The 21902-nt window shown below is 35.0% G+C and overlaps 1 protein-coding gene across 1 annotated transcript in view; it reads right to left on the reverse strand.

Annotated features, from left to right (window-relative positions):
- The window catches only part of LOC136041701 (protein EFR3 homolog cmp44E-like), a gene marked incomplete at its 3' end in the record, with an annotated part of 95514 nt that overhangs the window by 55825 nt on the left and 17787 nt on the right, over positions 1 to 21902 (reverse strand). The window contains 1 exon segment of the mRNA XM_065726430.1: positions 11378 to 11505. Coding sequence (XP_065582502.1) covers positions 11378 to 11505 — 128 coding nt within the window.

A 21902-nucleotide genomic window follows, 5' to 3' on the forward strand; every position in this document is an offset into this window, starting at 1 on the left:
TTAATTTCTGATCGTTTTTTTCAAACAATGCATAGAAGTCGGCCTATCCCTCCAAGAAAAGTACCCCCTACGGAAAAACCCCAAAGATAATTCCAATCTTACCAAAAATTTTCCCTGGACGATTCCTCCGTAACATCTCCACATTTAAATTGAGTCACCAAAGAAACAGTGCAGCAAATAAAATATATTTCGTATAGATACTGTGGTAAATTCAACCCGTGTAACTCCTGGTAATTGCATCTGGATGGCTGCACACAAGATAGCTACACTCTTAATATTGCACTTCCGGTCATTGCACCAACGGACAATGAGGCCCAGGATCATTTTACTCGGATATTACACCCAGGATAACTCACAGAATATTATCTAGATATATTTTTTTTGGCACTTCAGATTCTTTTCTTACCCGTCTCACTCAAGTAATTCCTCCTGATCTTTCTGACCGTTTTCAAGGTCAAACTGTTTTTTAAATCCTCTTCCTAGTCGTAATCAGTTTCACCTCCAAATTTTTACAATACTATTTATTGCGATTGCACACAGATAATCAAATAAGCCTGAACTTACGTAAAACGATTGCAAACAAATTGTACCAAGAATGGTCTCCCCCACATGATTGTGTCAAGGACATGTGAAAGATTATTACCTATAATGTATCATTTTAGAATTCATTCTCTTATTGTCTTTACTAGAATGCAACTCATACTGAGAGCAGTGTTTCCACTTCAATTTTTAGAAATCCCTAAAAGGCTGGTGGAAAATCGCTAGAAATCCTTATTTTCAAAACAAAAATCCCTAAAAGTTTCCCCGTTTTCTGACTTCTTTCCGAGTCACAAGTAAAGCCTTATTATGCTGACTTTTAATAGTATTTGTTCAAGACGACTTATTTCGCAACTCAAGAACTTTTAAATTGTACCAAAACATCTTTTGATGTTTAAAACAATGCTTTCTATTTATCGACTAGCTAGGTTCGGTTTTGATTTATAGATTCCGGTGCCAGATCTCAGGTTCTGGACAATATGAATATATTTTATGTATTTGTTTTTCTTTGTCATTATTTTTCCTTCTCTATTACTATTTTTGCAACAAACCCGTTTTATTTGGATTGGTACAAAGGAATGGCATGAATGGTACCCAACCGGTCGCTTTTTCAAGCACTATTTTTGTTTTGACTTCTTTTTTATATATTGAGTTGGGCTTATGTTAATAAAAATGTCTGAAATTTTTTTCTCAAATTTAGAAAATCCTATTTTCCAAGGGGGGAGGCTCAGAGCCGTCCCCTAGAAGGTAATTTCGGGGTTGCTGCCCGGTGAAAAAATTCACCGAATTCTTGAAAAAATCCCTAAACCAGCACATAAATGACGACATTATTGAAGAAAATCCCTAAATCAATAAAAAAATCACTGGAATTATAATACTATTTACCATTGTAATGGATAGTTATTTTGCATCTTCACAATGTCTATACTGGTTCACGAATCAGAAGGCTGTAAAATTACCCCCCCTAGATGTGGAAAAATACCTTTAGATTGATGTTTGTTTTTTTCTCAAGCGAAAATCACCCTTGAAATTTTGAAAAATACCTTTTCGCATCTTTATGCAGAGAATAGAACAACATGCTTGCTTCCTCCCCGTATTTTCCTGATTGGGTACACAAGGTTTATGCTCTGATCAGTGAATATTGGTTATCGGTGATCTAATCGAACAATTTACTTTTTTCCCCTTGTCCATTCAAAACCCCAGTTCTTTCCCCAACAAATATAGTAACAATTTTCTTTTTACTCTAGTTAAGCTGGTTTAATTACTGAACACCAGCGACAATTTTGAAAATGACCTTTTTTTATAATTTTACGGAAAAAATTTGTCCCTCCCTTCAAAAATTTTAATAAGCATCGGACTTATTGTTTCTTTAATGAAAACAATCCAAAGAAAATGTTTTTCTTCCAATATATTTCCATTTATTACTGGCAATTAATTTAAAAAAAAATTCCACAAAATAAGTTTTTCAAGGAAAGTAAAGAGCTCCATTAAATCAAAAATGAGCAAAAATAAAATAATCTACCAAGCTTAAAAAATTTGCAATTTTGCGATTAGCAATTTTGCAATTTGCAATTCTATTGATGATATTACTCTGAGGTCTATATATGATATGGTGCGAAATCGGAAGTTTCAAGGGCGGTATAGTTGCATAAATGCTAATTTGGCACATACGGGGAGGTGTAATGAACCACTGTTTTCAATTTTTTTTATTAGTTAGCTTCCTGTATGATTTATTCGATTGAATAATAAATCTATGCGCTATATCGTGAAATATCACAGGATTTATAAAAAAACTAGAAATTTCTTAAGAATCCAGAAGACTTGTAAAAATCCCCAAATCCCCTAGACTGGAAACACTGACTGACAGTTCTGACCATTTTTCAATTCATACTACTTCCCTCAATGATCGTAAACGGTTTCGATATCCAGATTTTCCATATGTTATCCTTGAGCATCATTTAATATTGTTTTTGTGATAAAGATATGTTTCAGATATTGTATTATTGGTTATTTATTTTTTTATTGGAATACAACTAATAAGCACGATGGCTGGGTTATGTGCAAAAATATACATTGGATAAACAGGGTTTTGGCTAATTTCACATTAATACGTTTGTCTGAATGTTATATTATTAAAACAAGCTTTTGGTGCTAAATATTTAGGTTTTTATCTTGATTGTAATTAAAAAAAAGTATTTTTCAGCTGAAAGCAAGAAGCAACATAAAAATTAAAATGAAGAGAAATGATTACTTATATGAAGGGGTTTCCCCCTGTTTAACACCGCGCCCTTCACGCTAAAGTTTTTTACATTTACCTCTGACAATTACCCTTAATATCTCCATCAGTAAAATTGAGTGGGCAAAGAGAAAGTAAGACGAATGAAAATAATTTCGTATAGGAATCCTAGCAAGTTCCCAGGGTAAAATTTCCTCTGAAAAGTTTACCCCCGGAAGCTTCCCTCCAAATGGAACATTCTTCCCGTGGATAACCTCCAGCAGAAAATTCACCCCCAACCAAAAAATATATACATACTTCCCAATAAAAATAGTATGCATAAACAATGGTCAAACTTAAAGACCTTCCTCAGGGGTTTTGTCATGTTATTTCCAAAGGCATAGCTATGCTGAACAAAATGGCTGTTTCAAAATTTTGATCGGACGATTTTGGGAAAAGAGCACCCTGGGAGGGGGTCTAGTTACCCTCCAATCATTTTTATCACTTAAAAAGGAACATTAAAACTTTTAATTACCGTCCGAACAAGCCCTATCCCGATTTTCATTTGGTCGATAAGATCACCCCTGGAAGAAATAAATAAAAAAAAACAAGTTTTTCTTTTTACTGAAAGTAAGGAACGATATTAAAACTTAAAACGAACAGAAATTACTCCGTATATGAAAAGGGGCTGTTCCCTCCTCAACACCCCGCTCTTTACGCTAAAGTTTGACTCTTTCTCTCTTTCTTTCAATCTGAAGGTGCCATTTTCGTTAAGATTCTATGACTTTTAAGGGGTGTTTCCCCCTATTTTCTAAAATAAGGCAAATCTTCTCAGGCTCGTAACTTTTGATGGGTAAGTCTAAACTTAACAAAACTTATATATTTAATATCAGCATTAAAATGCAATTCTTGTGATGTAACTATTGTTATAAAAATTCCGTTTTTAGAGTTTTGGTTACTACTGAGCCGGGTCGCTCCTTACTACAGTTCGTTACCACGAACTGTTCGAAATAGTTGACTGTTAAATTCTTTGGCTTTTAGAGGGTGTTTCCCCCCTTTTTTTGCAAATAACGCAATCAAATCAAATATCAACTGTCAAATTTTTTGTCTATTAGAGGGTGTCCTCCCCCCTTTTCGAAAATAACACAAACTTTTAACGGCTCGAAGCCTTTGATGGGTAACACTAAGCTTAATAAATCGTACATATGTGGAATCAGCATAAGCCGATTCGTTTGATATATCCACTGGTATCAAAATTCTGTTTTTCAGAGTTTCGGTTGCTATTGAGCCGCATTGCTCCTTATTTACAGTTCGTTATCACGAATTGTTTGATTTGAGATGGAAGCTACGAGTTGTGATGCAGTAAAATATGACTCTATATTTCTGCTTTTTGGTCAAAAATTTGCATTTTTTGAAACTTTGAGCGACGAGCGGCACGGGTTAACGTCGTTTAATCGAGCTTAAATTTCGGCTATCTACATATCTGGAACGGAAAATTGTTTCGTGGGGTTAAGACGAACAAAATTCTGACGTTGATTTTTTGCGGTCACCCTAATACATACACAGTTGCTCGTTTAAAGATATCAGATTTATTCAGATCGCGACTTCATTACGGTCAGTAGCAGAAGAAGCATTCTTTTTTTCTGAGCGGGATTGTCACCTTGAAGAATTTTAGTAGATGCACAAGCAAGAAATTTTGGTATTTATTATTATTTGGTAATATTTTTGGCATAAGTGGCAAAAGGTGTAGGTGTTGCAATGTTGCAAGGGGGCTAAGGAATGAGCTTCCACCAGGAATTCTAATGGTCCTTTACAGTTTTCCTTTCAGTCTCTATCTCTCTTACCCTGGGTTTTCAATGCTGCGATTCCCCGAGAAAAGGGTCGTTTTGCATAACCCGTCAAATTTTCTCCGTTTTTTGATGCAGGTTAATCCATTACAACGCCGAGTGCGTTGCAATACTTCCACTGAGTCACTGAAAATCGCATCTGTTAATACGAATTGAAACCGTTTTAGAACCAAGCAACTAAGATACTAATCATGTTTATCAGAAGTTTCCCATTCGTATTTGACAAAATCCCATTAATACCTGACAAAAAAAATCAGGGTCACATCCTTTTAATTCAAGGTTTTAATCCTCATGGCATAGGGAGATATTTTCAGGGAATGAACATAGAATATATGAGTTAATATTTTTAATTAGGCTTAGTTATCCTAGGCTAATACATGTTGGTCCTTGGAGTATTTTTCTTCGCTTCTAGAACTTGATTTAGCCTAATGCTATGCATACACTGTTTAGATATTTTATAATATTTTTTATTTCGCTTCAACAGTTGCAATGAACAGTTTCTATGTGATCATTTTTTAAAACTTTTCATGCATCTACTGTCCATGACCTGTTTTGCGCTAAAAAAAATCGCATCAATGTGAACTAACGGTTAAGGTTGTTTGCTGTGGACTAGTTCTTTTATGTCAAGTTTTAAAAGAGTTCATTTTTCACAAAATAAAGTAGTTCATGTTGCAGGAGACTACGTGAGATTTAAAAATAGTGCTTTCAGTATTAGTAAATTAAAAATATGATAGAACCATATACGCCCCCAGGGCATAACTTACAACGCCTGTCCCAGGACCCTGGAGTGTTTAATCGACACCGAAGCTTTTTAAATATGATCTTTGAACAATTTTTAACAAAATGGCCATCTCAAAATTTCAACAGATGTATCTGGGAAAAAAGGGCGTGGAGGGGGGGGATAGTTGGCCTCCGATCACTTTCGACTCTTAAAAAGGGCACTAGAACTTCCGACTTCCAATCGAATGAACCCCTTCCGAAGTTTGTGCGACGACACCCTCCATATGAAGTACAACTAGAAAAAAATATTAAATAAATAATAAAATATAGGAGCCACATGGCCTTTACTATAGGCAACGCTATAGTGTTGCGTCTGATTAAACGCACTATAGCTAGTTGAATTTTCTACAGAGCGCGAAAACTATTGATGCTTGTATTACTGTCTTCTTGGCTATTTGGCATGCGTATATCTCTTTCTCCATTCAACTTAACTCCATTCAATTTAACCCCTTTTTTATAAAATCCTAAAAAGGGCTTATGCCAGATTTGCTTCTCATTCAATCGGACTATCTATCTTGGCTTTTCTATATTAGCCATGGCTTAATGCACACAACTAATTGATTTAATTAGCTCATCATTACATAAACCTTATTCAATTCAACCCCCGAGGAATTTCACCCTCGTTTATTTCAACCCCCCTTTAACTCAATTTCATATAACTCAACGCTCATGTAACTCAATCCCCATTTAAATCTACCACTGTTTGACTAAAATCAGCCCCTTAATGTGAATAAGTTTGAACTAGCGTTGATTAGACCTCATAATTTCCTTCACACTTAGCTCGCAGTTGTCAGTATATATTCCAATGCCAAAAACTTAAGATAAATCTGAGATTTTAATAATTTTATAGGGTTTAAGCTTTAAGTGAAATTGGGCTTTTTGTGGTTTTAGGGAAAAGGTTTCGGCGGTAAATTTGTCAAACGTTCAAATAATTCGCCAACTGTAAGGTAAATATACCGTTCGATTTACTACCCAACACTCTTTCCAAATATAATAATGCAACCGGAAAATTGTATACAGCCAAATGCTGTATCCTGGCATTAGGGGGGGGAGAGTTGGGACACAATTGTAAAGGAAGCATTTTCAATATTTTGAGACAACATTAAATGGCAAATTGAATGGTTATCTTTCAGCTAACGAATTAATAGAAAGAGCAAAAAGCTTACCAATCTGGCTACCCCAGAACTTTTTTCAAAATTAAAAAAAAAAATTTCAGGAATGCACCTATGTGGTTTTCTCTTAAGAATGTGACAGCTACTGCTGTAACTGTGATTTAGTGTGCCCAGGTCCTGGGCATGAAAAGCTATGCTAATTTTCAATACATACGACAGTAGGATAAATTGTTGTTTATTAGAAGAGTGGGGGGGGGGCGAATAGTTTTGTATTGAGCAGCATAAAAAATATCAGAATTAACCAATGATAAAGACCATTTTATTCGAGTCGAATTATCACTTCCGTCAAAACGGGCAGAATCAAATTTTCTAGTTGTATTGTTCATATAGGGAGGGTTCTACTGAGTGGTATTTGAGCCATTTAGGGTTGAGTAAAACGAGGGTTGACTTTCTTAGGGGTTGAGTCGAATGAGGGATGAATTAAACTGTGGTTGAGTTAGACCGGGTTGAGTTGCAGTAAAATCGAGTTAAATAGCATTTGAATTGTATGGATGTTGACTTACATGGGGGGTTGAGTTGAATGGTGTTGAGTTGTTTAAGGATTGAGTTGGATAAGGGTTGGGTTGCACGGGATTGAGGTTAACAAGAGTTCAATTAAACGAGAGTTCAGTTAAACGGGGGTTGGGTTGCAAGGGGGTTGACTTAAACGTGGATTGAGCTGAACATGTGTTAAGCCAAATGAGTTTTTTTTATTGGGGTTGTTTCAAACGAGAATTCAGTTATGCAGGAGCCTAGTTAATCAGATATTGCAAAGGGTCAAAATTTAACTTCAATAGTGAAAAATAAAGCTAAATTCTGGCTTAGAGTATGGAACGATTGAAGCCGCCCACGATCAGGATGTGTTGAAGATTTAAAACAAAAAACTAAAGCGGCTTACAAGAGGTATCTTATGTCAGTAAGGTATCGTGGCATGGATTTCCCTGTGAATAAACGTGTACAACGTAAAGTGATTAATTCTGAAAAGCTTGAAAATTATTATTCTTGCAGTGATGCCATACCACCATCTATCTGGCAGAAGCATTATTCTTCATTTTTTTAAGCTGTTAACTATTCCGTAGATGTCGTGTATTCTCGTTTCATTGCACTTTTTTTTTCTACCCGTATTTCACAGCGACATGCAATTCACATTACATGTTCATCTTTCGAAAGTTGCCCTGCACTTGTTTTTCATTTACAGTTACTTTTTCAGATGTTGTATATGCACACTGAGTGTTCCAGAGAGTATACTATGTGGCACTATAAGTCCAATATTAAAAGAAGGAAAATTACTGCTTCTTGTAATACAAGTAAATTACTTGAATATATAATTATTCCCCATCTAACGAATAGGACTAATAAAGGAGAGAACCAGTTTAGTTTTCCGCCTGGGATGGGTTGTCAGCATACTGGATAATAATTCAAACGAATTTACATTAGTACTTCAGATCTTTCCAAATCATTTGTCAGTGTAATCCATTCCCAGCTTTTTTTATTTCCTGTATATTTCAGGTGTTAATTTTTCAGTTATCCTGCCCGGTATTGGTATTCCAATTCTATACTTAGTTTGAAATCTTCTCCAACCAATACTATTAAAGTTAAAGTGGGGTTAGACAAGGTGGCGTTTTGTCACCTACACTTTTTGATGGCGTGCTTACGAAAATCTCCTCTACGTATTACTATGATATTTATGATGATTCTTATTTTGATTATGCTGAAGAGTTACTCCTGATTAGTCGGACAAGGATTGGTGTCTCTAAAATGGTATCTTCTGTTTCTAGTGCTCTTTTTTCTGGAATTTATATTTCATTGAATTAAGAGAGGTGTTATTTTTTATCTTTAGCTGTCCCCCCCCCCACAATAAAATCTACATATTTTTCGACTCCCAATTCTGACACCGGGAAATTTTACTTTCTTTTCGAAATGTCTTTGGTCTTTTAGTATGATTATCTCAAAATTGAACAAAAAAGCGTTTTTAACTAAAAGTAAGGAGTAACATCAAAACTCAAAACCGAAAGAAATTATTTCGTACATGGAGGGGTATCCTCTGCTCATCCCCCCCGCTATTACTTGAAAATTTTATAGTGCTTTAAAAATACTCCTCGTTCCAATTTAGCTGCTCTTATGTTTGAACAGTCGTTCTTAAAGAATTGTGGCAACAGTTCAAACTGGAGCATAAAGAGTGGGGGGTTGACAAGGGTAGCAACTCTTATATATGGAATAATTTCTGTTCTTATGCATTTTGGTTTTATTCATTTCTAACGGAATACTAACGGACGTTCACTTCAAAAACGGAAAAATGAAATTAATGAAGATAGCGGTGAAAACCATCACAAGCATGGTTTTCCACCTCTGAATTAAAATATTCCTTACAAGCTTGATTTAATTATTGACATAACAGATACCTTTGATAAAGACCTTGCTTCGGAGTTTTAGATTTTCATTTACCTTTAGCAAGGTCGACTATTACTGTTCGAGGAGCTTCAAAACACAAAAAAGTAACAGGAAAAACAATAGTGAAATTGATCAATCGTTTTTCAGAAGTGTTTTCTCCCTCTTCCTTTGATTTTATTTTTCTAATAACTGTTGATGAGTAACTTTAAAATTAATAAACTTTAAAAATTTCGCATTTCCACGAAAACCGATTATTTTCCCAGCCCCAGCATCCTATATGTATATATATATATATATATATATATATATATATATATATATATATATATATATATATATATATATATATATATATATATATATATACATATATATATATATATATATATATATATATATATATATATATATATATATATATATATATATATATATATTGCGCCCACTGAAGACAGATGTCAACATCAAATTGAGATATTTGGATACTTTTGTTTTTTGTTTGTTTTTTGCAATTTTGTGTTCTAATATCTTAAAAAAAGAAGCGATTTCTTTTTTTTTCCTTTTGCATGATCAAAATGGAGCACAATCATCACAGCAACTTAAGAGGGCAATAACATATTCAGAGTAAAATTAAAAAGAGGGGAAAACATGAAATATATATGAGTCTATAGAACTATAGCGCCTATAGTACTAAAGAGTCTACAGCGTCGATAGCACTACACTCTATAGAGTATATAGACTCTATAGATCCTATAGCACTGAACTCTATAGAACACTAAAGAGTCTATAGCACTACAGATAGAAACGTTAAAACAAGCTCAGGTTCATTCTATTTCATTTTTTAGTCATTTTATTAATTGGTACTCCCTGTGAGTAGCCTTACAAAAACGTTTGACGCTCTGCAAGCAACATAGTGACACCAACTCTTAGGCACTTACAGTCAAAGAGAGCGGGAGAGAGGGGGGGGGGGTATCCAAATATTTCTAGAAGAGTATTTTATGCTTCAAAAATACATTTCAAGTAGAATTTTATTTTAATTGTTACGAAATTCTTGCGCAAAAAGTCTGCATCTACAAGATTCTTTCCAATACTCCGAATAATTAAACATTAAAATTTAGGCTATTATTCTTAATCTGAAAAGGAGATAGCTTCGAATTGGGAAAATCAGAGGAGAAATTTTAGTCTACAAAGTTATCAAAATTTTTGCTCCATTTTAGCGTAATTTTATACCATTTCCTGTATCCAAAAGCAAGAAATTTGCTTGCCAATTAAAAAGAAAATTTATTTCACACTATTAACAGTCTGAGAAAGTGATTCAAGTTCTATTACCTTTGGAAACAGACCAGATGTTTTCTGCATAATAAATCCAGCTAGTAAGGAGAAATATTATTTAGTTTTTCAAGACTGCGTTGAAAATTCTTAGAACCAGTATTTTAGAATAACTTAGAAACTGAAAAGAAGATAACAACAGTAGGACTTCAATTCGACGTTACTAATTTCCCCACAAGATTCATGGCTTTTATTTTGAAAAATTGCTCGATTTTGAAGGGGGAGAGAGAGGATAGCCTAATTCTCTAATTTTCTAAATAAACATTAGTAGAAAAAAGTTAATTGTCAAATTTTTCGCAGTTTGTATGCTTCTCTCATATTTTTAATTTTTCACATATATTTCCCTCGCATGTTTGTCAAACATGGATTCTATTTACAATCTATCGGCGTCCCAAATTATCATGGCCCGCAGAACAGAACCCTTAGTGACAACCACTGCCTGTCACTCGCTGGCTGCATATCCCTCAAAGTGCATGCCTGTACAGGCTGTATCTAGAGATGTGACTTGACTGCAGCGACATGGCTGCACATCCCACACATCTTTTCTGAAATACCGCTAGATCCATCTAGTTTTGTCTCAGAAAACTGCTGACACAGGCCTGGATGACAAAACCACAGGCCAAGTAGGCCTGCCATGATTTTTCAGAACTTTAATTTCTGGTTTGATAAAATATGTTTCACAGAATCCCCTTTTTCTGTGTAAATAAAATTTGAACAGGTCCACTTTCAAGTCTAAAAGTTATTGTTCAAGCTTTCAAGTTTTTAGTTATTTATAAGAGAGCAGGCGTTGATCTCTAATTGGGAACGCCAGCCACATACCCATACACAGAGATTCGCCAGAAATAAGTCTGAAGGACATCCATCCTTGATAATAAAAATAATCCCTTAGACCATACTTTTCTTCTGATCCCACCCCCTGAGTTTTGGATCCTATGGAAATGTTTAATCGTGGTTTCAGCCACAGCTGCAACCTAGTAAAGAACAAACCACGGCCCACAGTAACCAACAGTTTAAACTTATACAAAGTTTAAAATAAAAAAAAATATTCCTTAGAATATACTTTTCTTCTGGACAAACCTCCAAAATTTTTGATCATATGATTGTTTAATGTTAACGAAATAGCTTACGCATATTTACGTCGATATATATCCCTGTTGACTCTTTGTGCAAGGTATTCACCAATTCGATCAAGCTTCTCTGGAGATGAACAGCTGTAGAATATCAATTTGTCCAAATTTGCTCGTATAAGACCATCCTAGGTTGGAATTAAAATATAGCAACAAACACGCGTAAAAAAGGCTAGTAGAAACTGGTGTGCATAACTTTAAAGTTTAAGGCCGTGATTAAGTGGACCGATGGAACTCGAAAATCCCATGTTAAAATTGAAAATTTATATTTAAAAAGTAATCAAGTATTCGTTGGCGGAAAATACCGCTTTTAATATCAGGCCGCAGGTTCTTAAAGATGCTACAAAATGATTGCTAGGATTTTGCTCTATTTTCTCTAATTGCTTAAAATCTTAGAAAATGTATAGCTCTTTTTCACAAGTGTACTCTATGAAGGATATTGCTTTTAGAACAAAATCGGTACTATCATGAGCAGAAGACAATAACCTGTAAGATGATTGCAATCATTTCTGATGTATTTTCCTGTTTTCGAACAGTCCCATAAAATATTTTCAGCTACCTCAAATTTTTACAAGTTTTTTACTCGAAAGAATTGTTTCAGGTCGCCGATAACGCCCCTAGAGACCAGATTGACAAGCTGGTATAATTAACCTGCTATTTCTGCCAATGAATAAGTGCTATTTGAAAGGTTTTTGTCAATCAACGGTCTCTAGAGAATTGAGAGACAGAAGGCTACCCTAACTTCTATTTTGAACCTCGATGTTTTCAAGTTCACTTAATCACGGCCTTAAAGCCTCGTCTTGATTGACAACACTCACCCTGCCAGCAGCATTTTTTTTGGCGATCGATCGTTTTTCGACAATCCGTTATGATTGGAAAGTCTTCAAAAATTTTGAAGGCTATGATTGGCAGTCCAGTCGAAGCCAATCCTGCTGCTGACAGGATGACTAATGCCAATCAATTGGAGGCTTATGAGTGCTAGGCATAACAATGTGCCTTAAAACCATAAAATACATGGAAATTATCCACTTAGATAACTTCGAAACCTGAAGATTCCACGTCGGCTCTATCAAAACATGTTTATAATTATCCAAATCATTTTGTTTTGTTTGAGAACGTTTTTTTTATATCTAGGCACCAAGGTTTAAAGCAAATTTTCAGGGAAACAATCGAAACAAAAAAAAAAATTATTCAAGAATAATTCCATAAACAGAGATACAGGTGAATTTGGATTGAATTCAATTTATGGTAATTTACTAAGGTCAAATAAAGCAAATCTCATTTCACCTAAGAGTTTTGACCTCTGTCCACCTGATATGTCAGATAAATCTAATGAACCGGAACAGAAAAGGTCAAGGAAATTTGCTTCCGCTGTTGCATTGAAAAAAAATAAGAGCAATAAACTATACGTAATTAGCCTATTGGGTATAAATTTTGTTTGTTTTTATTAATGTCTTTTAGTTTTACTGCTGATGATGGACACAGTATATGTGTCCGAAATATCCAGTTACAAAAATGTATATTTGTTTCACTGTCAATTAAAAGGTTTCATCCATATGTTGAACTGTTATATTTTGAAAATTATCCATGTTAATCCAAGTAGATATGTTGCAACATTATATCATAAGATGATTGTAAACGACAAACCATCGGGGTATTGTATTCTGCACTAGAAGTTCAATTATATTCCATTATTTCTAAATTTTAAAGTGGTATGAAAAGCCTTTCGAGTAGATGTCCCACTGATCACAAACACCAAAAACAAGAAGAACAATAGAGAATTTTTTTAACACAGTGGGAAACAAATTCGAATGAATATTTCGGCCCTATGTCCAAGGCCGTCCTCAGCAATACAAAAAAGGAAAAACAACTTACAAGAATATAAAATCAATAAAATTAAAATGAACAGTTTTTCAAAACAGTCCCAGCATCCTTACCTCAGCGAAGTTCAACCAGGAGTGATAAATAAATTGTAATGAAACGAAGCAATTCACTCAAATGAAAGAAAATGATTTAAAAACACGTTTTTAATGCCAGCCTAGCTTTTTTCGCTGCTGATCTTACAGGTCTAATTGTGACAGGTTCTGAGTTAATATCTATTGGTTTTTTATATATATTTCGCAAGGTCATTTTTAATTAAATTTGTGTATAGAACATTCAAAGAATATTATACCTAAATCCCTATTTAAGGAAATATTATTATTAATCTTAAGTCTGATTTCAATTGCTTTTCGAACTACTTGCTTTATGCCTAGATCATTGCTAATAATGGCGGATTATTCAAAAAGTATTTTGTGGCTAGGATTTTCTAAAACATGGCTACTTAAAAACTTTTTAATATTTATTTTTTCATTTTTTTTATAGTAATGCTAGAAAATCCTGCGCCCTTTTCATTGAATGTCTCTTCCCCCACGACATATTCCTACAAAGAAAGATCGTCCCACATAGCCCCCTCGCCTCAACCCCCCCACCAACCAAAAAACTCCCCCTGAAAACGACTCTACACTTCCCAATAACCATTACTGTGTGTAAACAATTGTCAAAGTTTGTAACTTGCAGCCCCTCCCCCGGGGACTGTGGGGGAGTAATTGATCCCCATAGACATAGTTATTATGGTTTTTGACTATGCTGAACAAATGGCTATCTCAAAATTTTGATCCGTTAACTCTGGGTAAAAATGAACGTGGGAGGGGGCCTACGTGCCCTCCAATTTTTTTTTGTCACTTAAAAAGGGCACTAGGACTTTTTATTTTCGTTAGAATGAGCACTCTTGCGACATTCTAGGATCACTTGGGCGATACCATGACCCCTGGGAAAAAAACAACAAATAAACACTTACCTGTGATCTGTCTTCTGGCAAAAAATATGAAATTCCACATTTTTGTAGGTAGGAGCTTGAAACTTCTACAATGCTTGAATTTTCGCAATAGGGTTCTCTGATACACTGAATGCGATGGTGTGATTTTCGTTAAGATTTTATAACTTTTAGGTGGTGTTTCCCCCTATTTTCCGAAATAAGGCAAATGTTCTCAGGCTCGTAACATTTGATGACAAGGACTATTTTGATGAAACTTATATATTTAAAATCAGCATGAAAATCCGATTCTTTTGATGTATCTTTTAGTATCAAAATTCCGTTTTTTTAGAGTTTCGTTTGATATTGTGCCGGGTCGCTCCTTACTACAGTTCGTTACCACGAACTGTTTGATATTTTCTTCAATAGGGATTTATGAGAATATTCACTGAATGCTCTATACACAAATTTAATTAAGAATGACCATACGAAATATTATAAAAAACCAATAGATATTAACACAGAACCTGTCACAAATAGACCTATAAGAGCAGCAGCGAAAAAAGCTAGGCTGGCATTAGAAACGTGTTTTTAAATCGTTATCTTTCATTTCAATGAATTGCCTCGTTTGATAACAATTTATTTATCAGTCCTGGTTGAACTTCGCTGAGGTAAGGATGCTGGGACTGTTTTGAAAAACTGTTCGTTTTAGTTTTATTGATTTTATCCTCTTGTAAGTTGTTTTTCCTTTTTTGTATTGCTGAGGACGGCCTTGGACATAGGGCCGAAATATTCATTCGAATTTGTTTCCCACTGTGTTAAAAAAATTCTCTATTGTTCTTCTTGTTTTTGGTGTTTGTGATCAGTGGGACATCTACCCGAAAGACTTTTCATACCACTTTAAAATTTAGAAATAATGGAATATAATTGAACTTCTAGTGCAGAATACAATATCCCGATGGTTTGTCGTTTACAATCATCTTATGATATAATGTTCAACATATCTACTTGGACTATCTGTCCTTATTCAATTATGTCCTTATCTGTCCCATTCAATCTGTCCTTAGTTTAGTTTTATGCACAAATTGCAATAATCAAAAACGTTATAGAGTCAATACAGATAAAGATAATATAGAGTTAATGTTAACATACTTCATATAGAATTTTATATAATAACGCTAATACAGAACTTTTATGCACAAATGGAAACAGTCGAAAACGTATGAAGCTTTAACAGGCAAAAAAGAGAAGGTATTTTTGGAGAATGGGGCTAGATTTTGAGAATACTCTTTTGGTATTTTCATTGAAAAGCACAAAGAAATCCCACCAAACCACATATTTTGAATATTGCCTTTTTTGCATCTTCATCAGACAAAAATTTAATATCCCTCCTTACATTTTCGTTAATTGGCCCCTCTGCCAGGAACCAGTTTGGTGTCTAGTGAAATATCATTATTATTTCTTAATTTATTTACAGAAGGTGCACCCACATGGAAGGACAAGAGAGGCTTCAGCCCCCTACACTAGATGGCAAAAAATATGTTGAATAAATTTTTTTGTAAAATTCAGAATAAATTACGCCTTTCTGGAAGTGAGACCTTTAATTTAAACATTAGCCCCCTGGAGATCTGTCTACGACAAACCATATTTAACTACAATACAAAAGACGAAAATAGCCTATAAAAAAATAAATAAAATAAAAATAACTGAGCAAACGGACTTAAATAGCTGTTTATTTCGCGTTTAACGGTTAACAAGCTAACGTTAAAGACGAATATAGTTTGACTATATTTCTCACTCGAAATCAATGGGTCTTGAATCTAAGAAGTCTTTCTTAAAGAATTGTGACGAAAAGTCAAACTTGAGCGTAGATAACGAAAGTTAAGGAATGAATAGTCCCCGTCATACACGGAATAATTTCTCCTCGTTTTTAAGTTTTAATGTTGCTCCTTACTTTCAGTTTAAAAAAAATATTTAGTTTCTGGCTGTCTCCCCATGGAAAAATTTTTCACGTGGAAAATCCACCCCTGTGGAAACCCCCCCCCCTGAAAAAATTCCGCATATGTCCCAACAACAAATGTACTTTATGTGAACAATAGCCAAATTGCATAACCGCCTGTTTGGACCTTAAGGGTCTAGTGCCGTCCTTCTTATTTACTTACTTACTTAAATCTAGTGAAGCCCAATCTTTTTGGTTACTTAAAAAGGGCACTAGAACTTTTTATTTCTGATGAAATGAGCCCGCTCCTGATCTTCTAGGATCGCTGATTCGATACGATCACCCCAGGGGAAAAATAAATAAACATTTATTTATTTCCGCGATCCTTCTTCGGACAAAAAAAAAGCAAAACCTAATGTGTTTATATATAAGAGCTTTAAAACTCTCCGAAAGGGTTATCTGATATGGTGAATCAGACAGTGCAATTTTCATCAAATCTCTTGAGATTCTGGGGATGTTTCTCCCATTTTTCAAAATTGGGTAAATTTTCTCAGGTTCGTAACATTTGATGTGTAATATCAAACTTAATGAACCTTACGTATTTGAAATCAACATAAACATTAGAATCAACGTTTTCCAGAAAAATGGACAGCAAGACTGAGAAAATCCGCTAATCAATACAAACTTTAATGGTATATACCATCAGCCAACAGAGCCTTGATTGGTTGAGTTTTTAATATCTTTGCCCACATTTCTAGAAAACACAAAATTTACAGGCGTTCTAATGCATCTTGGTACTTACGTGTTATATCGACCACATGGTTGCTGTTGATCTGAGTAAAACCGGTTTCTCTGTCTGCATTCGGAGATAATTAGCTCAGTCTCAGAGAGATAAACGGTAAAAAACTACTATGCAGGTTTATTTTAAGACAAATATTTAATATAAAGAGTTGGTTACGCTGGGTTAGGTATTTAATATGTGTTCTGGGAGGTCTGCTTTCCATAACTCTCTGTCGTAATTTCCATGATTTTGTTATTAAAGTTCTGGATTTTCAACATATTTTGGTATATTTCATTAGGATTATCTAACTTCACTTCTTGAGTGTGGTCACTATAACACGTAAGTACCTAAATCAATACATCAGTACTTTTCATGAGAGTAAAGTTATTCCATCTCTTTGCTTTCAACAACATTTACTTCGAAAAAAAAGATAGATTGGTGCATTTCATTAACTCGGCTATGAAAAGAATCAAAAAGTGCTTTAAAATTGAATCAGAATAAATTGTATGAAATTGAATAATGAAATATGAATGCGAAATTAAATTGAATTAAAATTAAATTTCATAATCAAATTAAAAAGTAATTTAATTTTTTCTCGGAATGAGTTTTCAAGCAGTAAAATAACTTTGCTCTTTGGTTACAAACTGATGTCCAAATGACACCTACGTCCGAGCCACATCTTTTGATTAATAAAAAACCTACATTTTATCCCTCTAAAATTTCTTCAGTTTGAAGTCACATTCTACAACAGAAGCAGAAAATTGAAATGGCAAAAATTTGGTCTGAAAAGCCTGTGAACACTCATTTCTCCCCAATATTGTCGACTAATACAACAAGTGTTCCAGTTAGAAATTGCAATTTAATTCGTATGTACTTGAAATTTAATGCTAATTACCTACGCACCAGGAACGGTTAATGTCCTGTTCACGCTTGAAACTTGTACATAATTCAGCCAAAAGAAAAAGAGAGGTTTTTACCTATAGTACCATAAGAAAACGTGCACTTTAATTTCATTGGTTCGCGTCTGTGATGTAGGTCATTTCGATAGCAAATCAAATTTTTCCTTCATTTCTGTAATTTATGGAGAGACACATAACCCCATCTTTTTTAAACCTTATTGATTCTCAAATTTGAAATTTTAAAATAGAATCAGTTACTAGTAAGCCAGTAACCAGTTCTCTGAGCTGTGACAGTGATGCAATATGTTTAAAGCCTGTGAACAGCCTTTTGGTGTGAAAAGCCTGTGAACACTCATTTCTCCCCAATATTGTCGACTAATACAACAAGTGTTCCAGGTAGAAATTGCAATTTTATTCGTATTTACTTCAAATTTAATGCTAATTACCTACGCACCAGGAACGGTTAATGTCCTGTTCACGCTTGAAACTTGTACATAATTCAGCCAAAAGAAAAAGAGAGGTTTTTACCTATAGTACCATAAGAAAACATGCACTTTAATTTCATTGGTTCGCGTCTGTGATGTAGGTCATTTCGATAGCAAATCAAATTTTTCCTTCATTTCTGTAATTTATGGAGAGACACATAACCCCATCTTTTTTAAACCTTATTGATTCTCAAATTTGAAATTTTAAAATAGAATCAGTTACTAGTAAGCCAGTAACCAGTTCTCTGAGCTGTGACAGTGATGCAATATGTTTATATTCATACAAAAAAAAAAAAAAAAAAAAAAAAAAAACAGGAAAAATAACAAACACGAAAAGCAATGAAAGAAGAAGAGAAAAAAATTATGAAAGATGTGACAGAGCAATTTATCTTACTGTATTTAATTTCATAGATATTGACGTATTCTTTTCGATTTCTTATGGATAATGATAAATGAAAATGTGTTTTGAGTGGGAATAACACATCCAATAGATTCAACCGTTTTGGTGATTATCGAAAAGAAAGAAGAAAACTCTGATGAATATGGTGCATCCTCTCTGTACGACTGTCAAACCCTCTCAAGAAATTATAAAGTGTTAATAACGAAAAAGGTCACGCGCAGTTAAGAGTGAGTGATATCGCTCACCCTCCCCCAATCAACAACATCCACCAGTTCTCTGTGATTCAACTTAACAAATTAGAGATGAAATACATTGTCGGCGCTGCAGTTGTGCGAGATTTTGGTGTTAATCCCCATGGTGCCTCCAAATTATGCCACGGAACCTTTCATGTAAGATAACTTCATATTTTACGCAATGATATGAGATATAACGGGGCAAATTTCGTCCTTAACGCAGGTAGTTACAAGTACACTTGAGTTCTACATAGACAATTATATACGTAAATTTATTTCCTGTTATGAGAAAGTCAACATTGTAGCAATAAAATAGAATTCCTGAATGACCAATTCATGCATTTTTTAATAAATTTTTTATAAAAATTTATAAAAATTTTATATAATAAAAATTTTTTATAAAAATTTATAAAATTTTTTATAAATTTTTTTTATAAATTTTTTAATAAATTTAACCAATTTAATGCATTTTTTAAATAAATTAATATACTTGTCCTTGAATGCCTTTTACCCTTCATTACAGCTTGAATTTCCATACCCATTCTATATTTTTAATTTTTGCACAGTTTGATTATGATGAATGTAACGACTTTAGACAATGATAATGACAGGGTTCGGACAGGTCGGTTCGTTTCGAATTATAGGCTCTGTCCTATTTTTTTAGGATTTCCCAGGCCCAAATATAGGATTCGGAAGTCCTTGGGATTAGATCTGTGGTATATGGCGTGGGATGCCTGGTCACATAAATTACCAAGTTTCATCCTGATCCTTCCAATCTAAGCGTTTTCCATGATTTTAGGTCCCCCCAAATTCCCCCACAATGTCACCAGATCCGGTCGGGATTTAAAATAAGAGCTTTGAGACCCGATATCCTTCTAAATATCAAATTTCATCGAGATCCGATCACCCATTCGTAAGTTAAAAATACCTCATTTTTTTCTAATTTTCAGAATCACCCCCCCCCCCAAACTACCCCAAAAGAGAGCAGTTCCGTTCTGGTTATGTCAATCATGTATCTATGACTTGTGCTTATTTTTCCCACCAGGTTTCAGCCCAATCCCTCCAATCTTAAGCGTTTTCCATGATTTTAGGTCACCCCAAACTCCCCCCAATGTCACCAGATCCGGTCGGGATTTAAAATAAGAGCTTTAAGACACGATATCCTTCTAAATATCAAATTTCATTGAGATCCGATCACCCGTTCGTAAGTTAAAAATACCTCATTTTTTCTAATTTTTCAGAATCAACCCCCCCCCCCCTCCCAACTATCCCAAAGAGAGCGGATCCGTTCTGGTTATGTCAATCATGTATCTAGGACTTGTGCTTATTTTTCCAACCAAGTTTCAGCCCAATCCCTCCACTCTAAGTGTTTTCCAAGATTTTAGGTTTCCCCCTCCAAACTCCCCCAATGTCACCAGATCCAGTCGGGACTTAAAATAACAGCTCTGAGACACAATATCCTTCCAAACATCAAATTTCATTAAGATCTGATCAACCGTTCGTAAGTTAAAATACTTCATTTTTCTATTTTTGTGTGTCGTGTTTGTGTCATGTCATGTTTGTGTGTCGACTGACGTCATGAAGTTAGTTGTCGTCATGTTTGTTATGACGATGACGTCATTAAAGGTATTTAAGACATTCGTTCATGGAAAAATGTTTAATTGTAAAATGACTGAAGAACCTACAATGGCAACAGCCAAGGAAGCTGCTCAAAGAGTCTATGCCAAAAAACTTGCTGCTGATAGAGAAAGTAAGAAAAGAAAGCGTGCCGAGGAATCACAAGAACAGCAAGAAAACAGGCTTGCGGCTAAAGAACGCAAAACCGCGCAGTTAGATGAAAATCCACCTGGACAGCGAGAGTCAAAACATATCAAAACTGAAAATGATAGCGATGATGATTGGGTTTGGGATTTTGACTTGGATAAGGTCATCAATGCCTACCAGATTTAAGCTAAAAAAACAAAGGTTCGGCGATATGTACTTCATAGTGATGCTGAAAAATAAAGAAGAAAAAGAAAACTGAAAAAAGAAAAAAGGTAAAAAACTAAAAAAAAACTAAAAAGAAAAAACACTCAAAGAGAAATTACAGACCGGGACACAAATGACGACCGAGACAGAGGGAATATAAATAACGACCGGGAACCTCAAAGAGAAATTACAGACTGGGACACCCGGACACAAATCACGACCGGGACACAGGGAATATAAATGACGACTGGGACACAAGGACAAAACTACAACGGGGACGCCGGGGACACAGGCGGGATATCTAAATAACGACCGGGACACAGGGATTGTTCGAATAGAAATTACAGACCGGGACACAAATGACGACCGGGACACCGGGACACAGGGAATATAAATGACGACCGGGACACTCAAAGAGAAATTACAAACTGGGACACCGGGACACAAATGACGACCGGGACACAGGGAATATAAATGACGACCGGGACACAGGGACACATCATTAGAATAATGAGGTATAGATCTGAATACGGATTGTTTTTCCCATGGACGTTAATGTTCAAGAGTCAGTAAACCTGACAATCTATTTATATGCACAGACAATGGGACAGCGAAGAATGTTGTATATTCGCATGTTTTACGTAGTTAAAAACATATATTTATATCTATCTCTATTCACAGGTGGGACACAGGGACACAACTACAATGGCGCGTAACTAATATGGCGCGTAACGACTTACGCGCGCGGGGGGGCTTGGGGGGCGCGAAGCGCCCCCCCCCCCCCCCAACAGCTAGTCTGAAATAAAAAGTCCGAATCTGATTAACATCATTTTTCTTTAGAAGGGGATAAAGACCAGAAGATAAAGGACAGATTGATCACAGAATGTAGCATATAGCCTACCCAGTGCACGTCTATTATACTTCCCCCGATTAGCAACTATCTTAGAATAGCCCATTTGAATAACTGGGCCGTATTCACATCAGCCAGCCAGCGTTCAGCCAGGAAACACATAAGTCGCAAGAACT

This window comes from Artemia franciscana, unplaced genomic scaffold (assembly GCF_032884065.1).
Source record: "Artemia franciscana unplaced genomic scaffold, ASM3288406v1 PGA_scaffold_33, whole genome shotgun sequence".
NCBI lineage: Eukaryota > Metazoa > Arthropoda > Branchiopoda > Anostraca > Artemiidae > Artemia > Artemia franciscana.